General features: G+C 38.1%; 1 protein-coding gene across 1 annotated transcript in view; it reads right to left on the reverse strand.

Annotated features, from left to right (window-relative positions):
* AGPAT5 (1-acylglycerol-3-phosphate O-acyltransferase 5) overlaps positions 1 to 5,277 on the reverse strand; it is a 68,937-nt gene extending 63,660 nt beyond the window's left edge. The window contains exon 1 of the mRNA XM_074209525.1: positions 4,726 to 5,277. Coding sequence (XP_074065626.1) covers positions 4,726 to 4,947 — 222 coding nt within the window. The 5' untranslated portion in view covers positions 4,948 to 5,277. The remainder of the gene's footprint in view (positions 1 to 4,725) is intronic.
* Between the last annotated feature and the right edge of the window lie 8,908 nt (positions 5,278 to 14,185).

A 14,185-nucleotide genomic window follows, 5' to 3' on the forward strand; every position in this document is an offset into this window, starting at 1 on the left:
AAAAGCAGGTTTATCTACCAAGAACAGAAGACCATTAACTTCATGAACCTTCTTTAATATTCTATGGAGGGGGGGGAAACAATTCAGTCACACATTTTCTTTGAAAATTAAGAAAAATATTCTACTTCAAAAAGAAACTAATTCCTCCAATGGTTTAAATTCTATGGTAAAACTATTTTAGGGGTTATTACAATTTAACTTTTATTAAGTGCATGAAGCAAGGAGGGAAACAACATACTGAATCTAACTTTGAAGACTAAGTCCTGCCTCTTATAGTTTATAAATTATAAATTAATAGTGTGACCTTTGGGCAAGTCACTTAACCTCTGTTGGTACCCCTAGGAGAAAGGAAAATGAGCCAAGCATGTATTAAGCACTAACATTACTATATGCTAGACACTATGCTAAGTAATTTACATATATTCTCTCATCTAATACTCAAAACAATTCTGTGAAGTAGATATAATGATCCCCATTTTACAACTGAGGAAACTGAGGCAGTCAGATATTAAATGACTTCCCCAGGGTTACAAACCTATTACATGTTTTTCATATTTGAACTCAGGACTTGAGGACTAGTTTGCTCATGTGTATAGTGGAAGAAGTTTCCAGTAAGAGTTCTTCATAACAGGGATATAAAAACAAAATGAAAATAATCTCTTGCCTTCAAAGGCATTTCCCTTTATTTCTCTTCTTCCTTTATTTGCTTTTTCATTTCTAGAGAAGGAATGTAGTATGTACAAAGATAAATACAATGAATATAAAAAGTAACTTTTCTTAGGAAGACATCAAGATCTGTAAAGAGATGGCATCCATGTTGAGGAAGTTTAAAAACAGTTCAAGAACATTTTACTTGGTGAAAAGGAGAGGAATTATTACGGAATGAAACAGAATTTTTAAAAAAATTTTAAAAAGCTGAAGGAAGAATTAATTTTTAAAATTTCATAATATCATTTTAAAAACTACCAATGGGGGCGGCTAGGTGGCACAATGGATAGAGCACAGGCCCTGGAGTCAGGAGTACCTGAGTTCAAATCAGGCATCAGACACTTAATAATTACCTAGCCATGTGGTCTTGGGCAAGCCACTTAACCACATTTGCCTTGAAAAAAACTTAAAAAAAAACACCTACCAATGGAAGTTATTTAGTAATACAGCATTCCTTTCTCTCTCCCTTTTAGGTGTTTGAAGAAAAAAAATTTCAAGATTAGACCAAGAATCAGTGCAGGAATGAGCAATTGTTGAAATATTATCAAGCAAATGGGAGATCCCAGACTTTGAAATCACCCTTTTGGTTATTGCAAATTTCCATTCCACTCCTTTTATTTCACAGAGAACAGTTAGGAAATGACTTCTCAACAAAATAATGTAGATATAATAATTCGATTTAGACACTTTAGGTGTCTAATGGTAGCAATCTCTAGTTTGGGGGATGGGGGAAGAAAAGTTACATGATGTCAACTAATGTTGACATTCCTCAACAAGGATAACTTCATTATTTATTTAAAAGGAAAACCACAATAAATTTGCAGTTTCATGTGCAATCATCTTTTTTCCTATTCCACTGTGATAGAAACGCTTGTTTTACTTAAATTCAGAATAAAATGAAAAAAGATTTAAAATCAAAAAAAGAAAAATAAGTATAACTAAAAATTCACTATTTTAGTATGTGGAATTATATGCAACTGATATTTTTTATTCTTTTTAATCCTGAAATAGTGGGGAAAGGAGAGAGGGAGAGCTAAAAATCCAAGGCCTTCTAATTCCCAAGGATTTTCCAACTATGCCAAAGAGTCACTTGTTTCTTTTTTTTGCAGTTTTTATTGATATTTTATTTTCACAAATACATGTTATGCAAGTTTTTTCAACATTCATCCATATGCATATGTATATTTTTTAAGTTACAAAATTTCTTTCTACCCTCCCTTCCCACCCACCCCCTCCTCTCAGCAGGGAACAGCCAGATTAACATGTACATAATATATTTGTGATAAACATGTTTACAGATTAGTCATTTTTGGTTTGAGGAATTGGGATTAAAGAGATACATAAGAGATATTTTTTATAAAGTGTTCATCAGGTTCTGAAAGGGTTTTTTTTTTGTTTTTGTTTTCTGTTTTGTTTTTCTTCTTCTGAATGGGGCTAGAATTGTCCAAGTTCATCTAATACAGTTGTCCTATCTCTCTGAACTGCTGTTGTAATCTGTTTCTTAACTCATCATCAAAAAAATGATTTTTTTCCTAAATTCTGACTCCAGCTCTTATTAGCTCATTAAACTTGGAAAGAGCAGACAGGGCAGTGGACAGAGCACTGAATGTGGAATCAGAAAAAGGAGTTTGAATCCTGCCTAAAAAACTTGCTAGTCAAGTGAGCCTGGGGAAGTCACTAAAAATAAACAAACAAACAAAAGAAACTTTGCCTGCCTCAGCTTCCTCATCGGTAAAATAAGGATAAAAATTCTACTTCACAGGGTTGTTTCAAGGAACAGATCATTATTATCATCTTGATCTACTCCAAAGCTTCATTCGCCATTTCAAATTAAAATTATTCTAAGGCCATTACTTTTATAGTATGAATTAAATTTTTCCAATATTAAGGTCCTAAAAAAAAAGAAACTGTTTTTATAATTTGTATTTCCTTAGCACTTGTGAGGGCACATTGTTGAGTTATTTTAGTACTTTTTCGTGCATTCATTCATTCATTCAGTCAGTCAGTCAGTCACCAAGACACTTAACTATGAGATCAGGGATAAATCATTTACCATCTCTACAATAAGATGACCTAAAATGTTTTTGAAGTATCAATTTCTTTTCACAGTAAGGTGTTATATTATTAATGAAACACAAAAGCAGCACAGAATAGTATATAAAATGAGAGTTAATTTCACAAATTATTCTTTTATAATGACAAAAGCTACATAATGTTCTTAGGTATTTTACTGGTAGGCAGAGAGTAATTATATCTTAAAATAGGAACTATACAGTACTATATGAATATAACTAAGGCATTATAATTGCTGTGTTTTTTTGTTGTCCAATTATGATCCATTTGGGGTTTTCTTGGCACAGTTAATAAGTCACATTTGAACTCAGATCTTCCTTGACTCCAAGCTTGGCACTCTTATCCCCCACACCACCTAGCTGCAGTTGATACACTAGTCACTTACCTACCTTTCTTTCATCAGGTAAGACTTCACTTTTAAGTTGTTTCTGCAAACAAACAAAACCAGTCCCAAACCTATGCAGCAATCTGGACATTAAAAAGTCCAAATATTAAACTACACATCAAGGGGGGAAAGGATTTACTAAGTAAATTAAATACACTAGCAAACCATTTCAACTTAACTCTGAAGTAAAATGATCACAAATTCTGAATTAGTTAGAAGCAAATAAATGAAGTTTTGCTCTACTATTTTCCGGATAATGCTATCAATATAACTACTTAATAGTTAATTAAATAAACTCCAAAATTGAACTCCCAAAATAGTGAATAAAAGGGTAAACAAAATTTTTACATTTTTAAAAATTTCCTTAAGTAGAAATATTTAAGAGACAGAACAAATATACATGGAATAATACTTATTTATAAAATTTCATTTTATCAATCACCAAATTGACTACTATGCAATAAAGTTATCTTTTTTATGATAGTAAAACTATTTTTAGCCTAAAAAATCTTAAATTTAATATAAGTGGTGCATTGAAAAACTGAAAAACTTTAATACGGTCATGGCATCTAACCCTAATCTCCAAAATAGATGTATTTTTAGATAAATTTAAAAGAACAGTCTGAAACAATGCTTCTCCTTTCTGTCCTGTGAAGCACTTAAACACCTATTGGTTATGGAGTTAAGATTCCATTTGATTTTCCTTCTTCCTAACCCTCCTTCAAGCCAACTTTAGCAAAACTTAATGAAAAGCAGCAAGTTCCTAAATGCCAAGTGTAAAAATAGCTACTCTCAAAATGCTAACAAAAAATCTAGGAGTAAGAATCAAAATGAAAATTTGAAACCACATTTCATCACTTCTTAGTTATAAACTCTCTTGATCAATATAAAATGAATTGGAAAATAAATACTACACGATGAGGGCTAATACCTCATCTAAAAATCAAAGTCTCAATTATTCATATCAACAAAGTAGCATTCAATAAAGACTATATTTTTCAAATTATAAAAAATCAGGAAAAAAGCAATCAAACCTTTTTTTTTTGCATAAAAACACTGCAGCTGAAAATGAAGGTTAGGATTGTGTTCCTAATCCATCTTTATTGCCCGACTGATGTATTCTCTATACAACTGCATTTTAACAGTAAATATGAAGGAAGCAAGAATGAGCGTTCTGTGTTTTGGAAAATCACAAAGTTGTCAAATCGCTTCATTCTACAGATTATATTAATCCCGGAGAACGCGTCTCCGTTTACAAAAGTGGTACTTCATTTCCAAAAGGTAGCGTCTGCTCCCTTTACAAACCATTTTTAGGAAGAAAAACTTAGCAATCTACACCTGAATCCGGAGAGAAACGGGTGCCAGCAATTTCCAAGCACGGCAAAAAGCCATCAGTACAAGGGCCACGCCGCATTTGCTCGGGCTCCGCTCCTTCCTTCCTTTGCGAGCCGGGCTCCTGTGCTGGGCGGCACGCGGCGGCCCGGCTCGGCACTCTGCCGGGGGCTGCGCGGGGCGGCGGGGCTAGGGTCCCCCACGTGCGGGCCCGGGGCGGAGCTCACCTGGACGCCGGTGTAGTTCTCGAAGAAGAAGAGCACCATGCTCTGGTAGATGGTGTAGAAGCGATCGTCCACCTCCCGGTAGAGGCGCGCCCCCGGCACGAACAAGGACAGCAGGCGCCAGCCCAGCCAGGCCAGGATGTAGGTGGGGGCCGTGCCCAGCATCACGGCGGCCGGCAGCACGTAGCGCATGGAGTAGGTGTGGAGCACCAGGGACAGCAGCATCTTCCCGCTCCGCGGCTGAGGCCGGCCTCCTCCTCCGCCCCGCTGCTCCCGGTCACCGGCGCCGGAGGAGCGCGGCTCCTCTCCCTCCCCCTCCTCCTCCTCCACGCCCCCCGCCGGCGCCGCGGCCCGACAGCCGCATGGGCCGCCCTGCCAGCCGGCGGGCGGACGGCTCCCGACCCAACGGACAGGAGGGCGGAAGTGAGGGCGCGCCGAGCTCGGCTTCCCTCAGAAGGAGCTACGGGTCATGACCCTCCTCCGGCACCATCTTGCCAACCCCGGCCGGGGGAGGGGGCCTCCGGGCAACAACGCGGCCCCTGATTGGCGGAGCCCGGGCCGCCGGTTGGAGGGCAACTGACTGTTCCCCGAGCGTCGCGCGGCTCAGCGCGCATGCGTGGGGCTGGCCCACCCGCTCGCCCGGGGAAGTTTCCTGCTCTGGCTTGGGGAGGGGAACATGGACGTTAGATAATCGGAGCGCGTCTAAGGGAGAAAAAGTTGAGCGGGCGACCCGGGGGGGGGAGAGAGAAGTAGCGCGGAAATGATTCCTTCCGGGTCACGAACTTGACCGTCCCCGTCCCGGGACAGAAGAAGCCCGGCTGACAGGAACGGAGTCTGGTCGCTGCGCCCCCACGGCGGGGTAGAACTCCGGGCCCAGTGGTGGGGCTTCTAGAACAGTCTGGAGGAGCTCGGGGCGGGCCCATGCACCCGCCCCGCCTGCCGTCCCCGAAGGACGTTAGAGAGAGGAGCAAAAATGTCGCAGCCGAGCGAGGAGGTGGGCCGCAGGGCACGGCGCCTCGCCTGGACGCGTCTCCCATAGTAATAAATGGGCGAGGGATCCTGGATGTGCCATATGTGATTGTTGATAAACTCTCCAGAGGAAATGTGCAGGAACGCCAGAAAGGTGGAATGGCACCAGGCGGTAAAGTCTGGGAAATGGGAACTGCTGGACATTCTTGTTGTTTTGTTTTTGCAAGGTGATGAGGTGAAGCCATCTGTCCTGAGGTCAGATTTGGGCCCAGGTCCTCCTGACTCCAGGGCTGGTGCCCCCGCCTGGAGATCTTGATGGAATACTTGTCTCCCACCCCTCCCACACTCCCCTGGGTCCAGAAGCGGGACGCTACCGTTTTCTTTATAGCTGCCCCTGCTGCAGAACATTCTTGAAGAAGAGGACTAAATGTGACCATCAAAAATTATTCTGGAAGTTATTTGAAGGGTAAATTGGAGAAGAGAGTAGAAGAGGCAGAAAAGAAAGACCTGTTAAGTAGCCCTTTGCAGTGTTCCAGGCAGCGAGATGTAACAAGGATCTGAACTAGGATGATGTCAATGGGAATGGAGGGCAGGGAACAGATTCTAGAAATGTGGAGCCAAAATGAGCATGACATTTTGATGCCAAATTGAATTTATTGTACATATGAGACATTAGGAAGAGGATTTTTGTTTATCCTTTCAGGAAAAGAACCATGACATGCGAGTGAATTACATTTAAGTGAGGGAGGGCTGTGCAAATTCACCAACCTCACTTTCTCCTCTTGAAAAAAGACCTTGACCTTGTTAAGGTTTAAAAAGATCAAGATCTCCCATTGCTTCCAGGGCCCTCTCCAGTCATCCTGATCCATAGCTGACCCCTGAATCCAAATACATCCAGAGGAAAAAGTGAGGCTGATGACTTCATCACAGTCCTTCCTCACTTAAATCCAATTCACTTGCATGTTATAGCGTCACCTTGATATCATCATGGTCCTCTTTGAGAATGAAGGACTGGGCAGCTAGGTGGCACAGTGGATAGAGCACTGGCCCTGGAGTCCAAATCTGACCTCAAGACACTTAAATTGCTCAAATCCAGCCTCAGACACTTAATAATTATCTAGCTGTGTGGACTTGGGCAATTCATTTAATCCATTGCCTTGCCAAAAAAAAAAATGAGGGACAATGCAGTGCTAGGAAAGCTAACTATAGTAGTAAGATAAGAAAAAAAATGAAGGAAATAAGCATAAAGAGAAAATACCATTTTTTTGCACATGTTACTTAGGTTTACTTAGGGGAATCCTAGAGAGTCAACTAAAAACCGATATTAATTTTAGCAAACAATTTATATGGAAAAGCCACTACACTGCTGGCCAACTGGACAACACAACTTTCCTTTCTCTCTTTCTCCTCTTTTTCACTCTACCTTTATCTATGGGTGCTCTGCCAAAAGCTATGCATATTTTGATCACTGAAACCTTGCAAGGTAAGGGTGTACATTGACTAACAATAGGTCTCTGGCCAAGCCTCACTTAAATCATTGTCTGGGCACTGATTGGCTGGGAGTGAAGGTAAATAGCAATTCTTTCTGTTTTGGTTGAGTCTTCCTCTCCCAGATTGATATTTTTTTGACTCTACAAAAAAGGATATCCTTACTTTTCTTACCTACCTTAATCTCTGAATAGGTCAAACTGAAACCAGTCAAAACCTAAGGGAGAAGAAAAAGTCAAAGATCTAAGTCAAGTATGGGAGATCTGATGAGTAGCTGTACCTCTGGTAGAAGAAGCAAATTTTAGGAAACAATTTGGGAGTATGTCAAGTTTCAGTTACCAGTGTGACATCCAAGTAATGTCTTGTAAACAATTAGGAATATAGGTCTTGAGCCCAGGAGAGAGGTCAAAATGCAGTTGGGTCCATTAGAAGTGATAGCTGAGTTTTGGGAATAAATGTAATGGCCAAAAGGAGTATAATAGAGAAAGGAGTAGATCCAAAGATTAAAACTTAGGGCTCTTTCATCATAAGAAAATGGAGACAGAAAAGGAGAAGATGGAGAAGTAAAAAGAAAAATACAAATGTGCTGTATAGGAAGACAAGGGAAGAGAATTCAATAGGATTGATACTGTTTGATATTGCCAGAGAAGGAAAAGAGAAGGACTGAGAAAAAATTGCTGATTTGGGAAGTAACAGTTTTCGAAAGTACAGTTTCAGTAGAGTTCAATGGTATGAAAGAGGGTCCAGATTGTAAGGTGATAAGTGAGAAAGTGAGGAATTGAATTATTTAGTGTAAACTTTTTCAAATTTAGCTGTGAAAGGGAGAAGTAGGAAAGAAGAGTGGAATAAAAATCTTTTCAAGAAAAGGCTTTTTTTAAAGGATTGGAAATCCTTTAAAATTTTCATAATGTTAAGTTGGTGATTAAGGGAGAGGAAAACTAATGGAAAGAAAAGTAGGAAGGAATGGAATCAAAAAACAGCACAGGTAGAAGATATAAAACTATTATAAAGCAACAATCATCAAAACTTTGGTACTAGCTAAGAAATAGTAGTGTGGGGGATCAGTGAAATAGATTAGTTACACAAAACACATTATTAAATGACTATAATAATCTATTATTTGAAAAACCCAAAGACTTCAGGTTCTGGAATGAAAATTTGCTATTTGACAAAAATTGCTGGGAAAATAGCATGACAGAAACTAGGTATAGATCAATATCTCACACTCTATACCAAGATAAGGTGGAAATTGGTACATTATTTATACATATGATACCATAACCCAATTAGGAAAACAAGGAATAGTTTACCTTTCAGCTCTATGGAGAGGGAAGAGAGGAGCTTATGATCAAAGAAGAGATAAAGAACTATAAAATGTAAAATGGATAATTTTTATTAACATTGAATTGAAAAGGTTTTACACAAATAAACAACCAAGATTAGAAAGCTGGGACACAATTTCCACAGCTAGTTTTTCTGATAATCATTTATAAAGTAAAGAACTGAAGTCATATTTATAAGAATTTATAAGTCATTCCCCAATTGATAGATGATTAAAGGATATGAGCATGCAATTTTCAGATGATTAAAGCTATCCTTATATGAAAATATGTTTTAAATCATTATTGATTAAAGAAATGCAAATTAAAAAACTCTGAGGTACCACTTCACACTGCTCAGATTAATCATTGACAAAAAAAAGGAATTGAAGGGGATGTGGGAAAACTGGAATACTAATGCATTGTTAGTGGAATTGTGAACTGATCTAACCATTTGGAGAGCAATTTGGAACTATGCCCAAAAGACAATAAAACTGCATATGTATACCCTTTGATCCAGCAACACTGCTACTTGGGCTATATCCCAAAGAAATCATTAAAAAAGGGGGAAAGACCCTCATATAGAAAAATAATTGCAGTTCTTTTTGTAGTGGCAAAGAATTAGAAATTGAGGGGATGCCTGTCAATTTGTGAATGACTGAACAAATTACGGTATATTAATGTGACTATCCTGTAAGAAATAATGAGTTGAGCAGACTTCAGAAAACCCTAGAAAACGTTGTATAAACTGATGCTGAGTGAAGTGAGCAGAACCAGGGAAAGATTATACACATTGACAGCAACATTGGGAGATGATCAACTATGAACTATGGTGGACCTAACTCCTCTAAGCAATTTACTGATCAAGGGTAATTCTAAAAGACTTGATGGAAAATTCCATTCACATCCAAAGAAATAACTATGGAATCTAAATGTAGACTCAGTTTTTTCTCCCTTTAGTTCTAATTTTTCTTTCACAACAAAACTAACATGGAAATATGTTAAACACAATAGTGCATGTTCAACCTATATCAGATTACTAGCTGTCATGGGGGGGGGAAGAGAATGGTTGAAAAATGTGGAAATCAAAAGCTTACAAAAAGATAGTTGAAAACTATCTTTGCATATAATTGGAAAAAATAAAACATTCAAAAATAAAGCACAGGTGGAATAATTAGGAATAAGACTACCTCTTCTGCTGCCAGAGAAAAAGTATGAATAATGATGAAGATCTTCAGTTTTACAGAAGGAAAGAGACCATGAAGAAATATCACATTCCTTGTCCTCATACTTCTCACAGAAACCAGAATTGGTATCTCGTATATGTGATATAGATAACTAGTCAATATAAGAGGAAAAGGTTTCAAGCAGTTCTGGCATGGAGTAATAAAGTCAATAAGAGTAAAATGTATTTGTAACTATGTAACAAATTTGTAATGGGTGAGAATTCAAGTTCTTTTATTGTGTAACGTGACATACTGGGAGAAGGGAGAAATTTAAATGGTAGTCATGTGGTATAAGAATTATTAGGTGATGAGGGTAAAGAAATTCTACCTTAGTGGCTAGTGAAATACTAAAAGTGTAGGAAAGTGAAGGTAGATTGTAAATAAGAGAAGAGGAAGTTAGAAGTATAAAAAGATGTAAATGGAAAAGATAATTTCAAAATTAAAGGTTATTCTGAGACATGGTAAGATGTAAAGTGTAATCAGGCTGCTCTTGTGTGACTGAAGTTAGATGTAAGAGGAAAACATCTACATTTGGAAATTGAGGGATTTTGTACTTGCTTTCTTAGGGAGGAATATTAATATTAAAACTCACATATGCAATGCCCCAAAATGATAAGGCATATGTATAATATTCTTTGGTATATTACCTTTTGGGAGGGATAAAAGAAGGAAAATGAGAGACATTTTTGTCAATATAAAGACACTATATTTTTTAAAAAACAGGATTGAATAGGGAACAAAGTCACAATCAAGAACCATGATCTGGAAATTCTATAGGATGAGGAAAGAATGGAATAAAGTAGATGTCCTTCAAAATAGGAAAGATTTCTGAGGAAATTTTCCTAAGCAAAAGATAAGTGATCTGAAAGCAGTAGAGAGGAGGGAGTAAGGAGTTTAACTATACCTTCTTTCTGTGTAAATTAGGGGAGTGAGAGAAGAAATAGCCTCCTATAGAGAGTATTGCAGTGAATGTGTGTCTGCTTAAAAGGTTTCTGGTAAAGCCAAGAGGTGTTAGTGAAAAGGTAAATGATGGTAAGGACAATTGTTTAGAATTAAGCAAAACTTGTAGAAAACGTATGACACTTGTATACACAGAAAGAAGTAGAATTTTTAAACCCAGAAATTCAGAATGTCTTTGATAGATTTATTTAGATAATAAAGTTTAAACTTCATATTTGAAGATCACAACTTTAGAGAGGTGATCTCATGACAAGTACATGAACTGGATTTGAGTGAGGGGGTGCTGTATCTGAGGTTGGATTCGAACTCTTGGAACTCCTGATTCCACTGCACTACCTTTAGATTAAGGAATGGGTCTATAATAACATTTTACATTTCTCAGAACCATAACTACCCCCAGAAGTAGGAGAAGAGAGAGAAACTTTTCCCTGACCTAGTGCCTTACACCTTTTGCTAGATACAGCATGTACCCTGAAGGAAGGGAGGCAAGGGGCTGGGATGGGCATCTTTTATCTGCCCAAATTAACAACTTACATCTCTGCCAACTCAAAGCAACTTCTGCCTTATGCTACCATCCCTATCTCCTTCCCAGGACTTGAAACTCCTGTGCAAAAAGGAGCATCCTTCCATTTGATCTCAGGCTTTTCATCTCTAGTATTTGTCCCTTGAGAAAAGATGGGAAATGGGAATTCTTTGTCCTGCTGTGCTAGATTGATTTCTGTCTCCTACTGAGCCCTTTCTTTAATCTCCATTCTTCAAATGGAGGAAGAGTGGTGAAATAAGACTCATCCCACCCATTCTCATACTGTACTTGGTTCCAATCCAATCTTCAGCCTTCTTTAAGAAGAGTAGCATCCTCCACTTAGTGATGAATATTCTCATACCTGGTCAGAACCTTCATATTCAAAACCCCATTGCCCATTCCCACTATCTGTTTCCTTATTGCCATACTCTTTGACCCTCCATCCCCAGAGTTTCAACCATATGTCACTCAACCCTACTATGCTCTCTGGAATGCCTGTTCCTAGGTAACAGATATCTCTTCTTTTTCTTTCTTTCTTTTTTTTTTAAGGTTTTTTGCAAGGCAAATGGGGTTAAGTGGCTTGCCCAAGGTCACACAGCTAGGGAATTATTAAGTGACTGAGGCCAGATTTGAACTCAGGTACTCCTGACTCCAGGGCTAGTTCTCTATGCACTGCACCACCTGGTCACCCCAATATCTCTTTATTCTTAAACTTTTACTTTGCCATTTTGGCTATTACTTAAACCTGATTTCCCATTTATGACACAGTCTCCCCAGAAACCCTTTTCAGTATATTTCATTTATTCAGTTAATATCACTTACTCTCTTTGATTCACTGGGGAGGCAGAGGAGTTGTCATAATACCATATTTTTATATCTGGACCCTCTTCTTCCTCTACTTCACTTGGTGATTTCAACAGTTCCTTTAAATTCAATTATTTCTTCTGTTGAAGATTCTCAAATCTACTATGCTGCCCAGACTCTTTTCTGACTTTTATTATATTTCCAACTGCCTTTCAGACACTTTGAATTGTAGATACAGTAGACAATCTTAAACTAAATATTGCTAAAAGATAAGTCATTCTTTTTTCCACTCCTGCCTACCTTATTCTACCTACTATAGAGTACAGCATCATACTCCTAGGCCCCATGACTCCAATATGAAGCATATCCGGTCTTTTGCCAGAGTCTATTAATTTCACTTTTGCAAATTCTCCCTAATATATTGCCTTCTCTTCTCTACCCCAATCACCATTCTGATTCAGACCCTCATCACCTCATGCATGGACAATTGCAATAACCTGCTAATGGGTTTGCCTGCCTCCAGTCCGTCTTATATTCAACCATTAAAGCAGGGGTGGGAAATTATTTTTTTCTGCCAAGGCCATTTGGATATTCATAATATTTTTTGCTTGCTATTTTTGATCAAACATTTAATTTACCCCTAAAAAGCTATATTTATTGAATTTTGAATCCAGCCTTGTGGTTGCCATGACAGCCTCTCGTTGCCAGACCAAATGAGACTCTGGCTAGACATTTCCAACTCCTGCACTAAAGTGACTTTCCGACATTGTAGGTCCAGCCATATCACTCTTGATAAATCCTAATGGCTCCCCATTTCCTCTAGGAGGAAAACAAATGTTGGTATTCAAAATCCTTCATAATCTAGCTCCCTCTATCATCTTATACTTTATTCCCCACAATATAATTTAATCTAGTTAACAGTCACCTCCTTGCTATTTTACAAACAAGACATTTCATCTCTTAGTTCCTATTGTTTTCTCTGACTGTCCTCCATACCTCCTTAACTCTGCCTACTAGATTTCCTGATTTCCTTTAATTCCCAACTAAAATATCATCTCATACAAAAAAAAAGTCAACTCTCTTAATTCTAGATCCTTTACTCTGTTATTTCCTATTTATTCTTGTACAACTTGTTTGTATTTGTGGTCTTTGCCAATAGATTGTGAGCTCCTGAAGGGCACTTGAGGAACTCCATGGCTTAGCACAGCATCTGCATATGTTAAAAGCTTAATAAATGTAGATTGATTAAACTGAAATGGCATGTCTGGCACCATAAAAAGTACAGCAAACTTGTACATGAGGTGTGGTCATTCTTAGGAACTCCTTAGCAAAATTATAAAACAATTGAGGTTTTCTGTAACTTTTTCTCTTTTTTGATGCCCTTCCTCAGGCATATAATTTATGTCAAATAATGTACACTTCACTGGGAATGGAAAAAATGAAAAATAACAATGCCTTTGCCAAACCCAATGAGATTACATTTTCCTAGGATCAAGGAAACATACAACCTATATATAAATAAGCTTGAGTTATTTATGCAATAAGCATTAAATGCTACTATGTGCCAGTCAACAAGTATTGAGACTGCAATGTGTCAGGCATCAGGCATTCAAAAATTTTAAAAGACACACACAACTGTCTTTAAAATACAAACACATTCATTTTTGGGGAAAAGGCATCAGCAAATGTGAGATCAAGACAGGAAGCAGTACTGAGCAGAACCTTGAAGAAAACTAGGGATGCTATGAGGCAAAGGCAAGGAAATAATTCTAAGATTCAAGACATGAAAATGAAATGTTATGTACAGGGAACAAAATAATTCTTAGTGAAAGAGATTGATGCCAAATTATAAAGATGTTTTCTTATCTTCATCCTTCTTGATCTTTCTGGAGCCTTTACTACTATTGACCTCTTATCTTGAAATTTTTATCCTCTGGGTTTTTTTTTGTGGCATTTTATCTTGGTTCTCTTGTTTGTTTGACTTTTCTCAGTCATCTTTGTTAACTCTTAATCTATAGTTATGTCACTGATACATCACATCTTCAATTTTCCCAAGTCACTGTCCTGGGCTCTCTTCTTTTCCTCTAACTTCTTTCACTTGGTGATCTCATCATTTCCCATAAATTTAATCACTGCCTCTGCAGATGACTTCCATATATACAATCCAATCACAG

Source organism: Macrotis lagotis, chromosome 1 (assembly GCF_037893015.1).
Source record: "Macrotis lagotis isolate mMagLag1 chromosome 1, bilby.v1.9.chrom.fasta, whole genome shotgun sequence".
Lineage (NCBI taxonomy): Eukaryota > Metazoa > Chordata > Mammalia > Peramelemorphia > Peramelidae > Macrotis > Macrotis lagotis.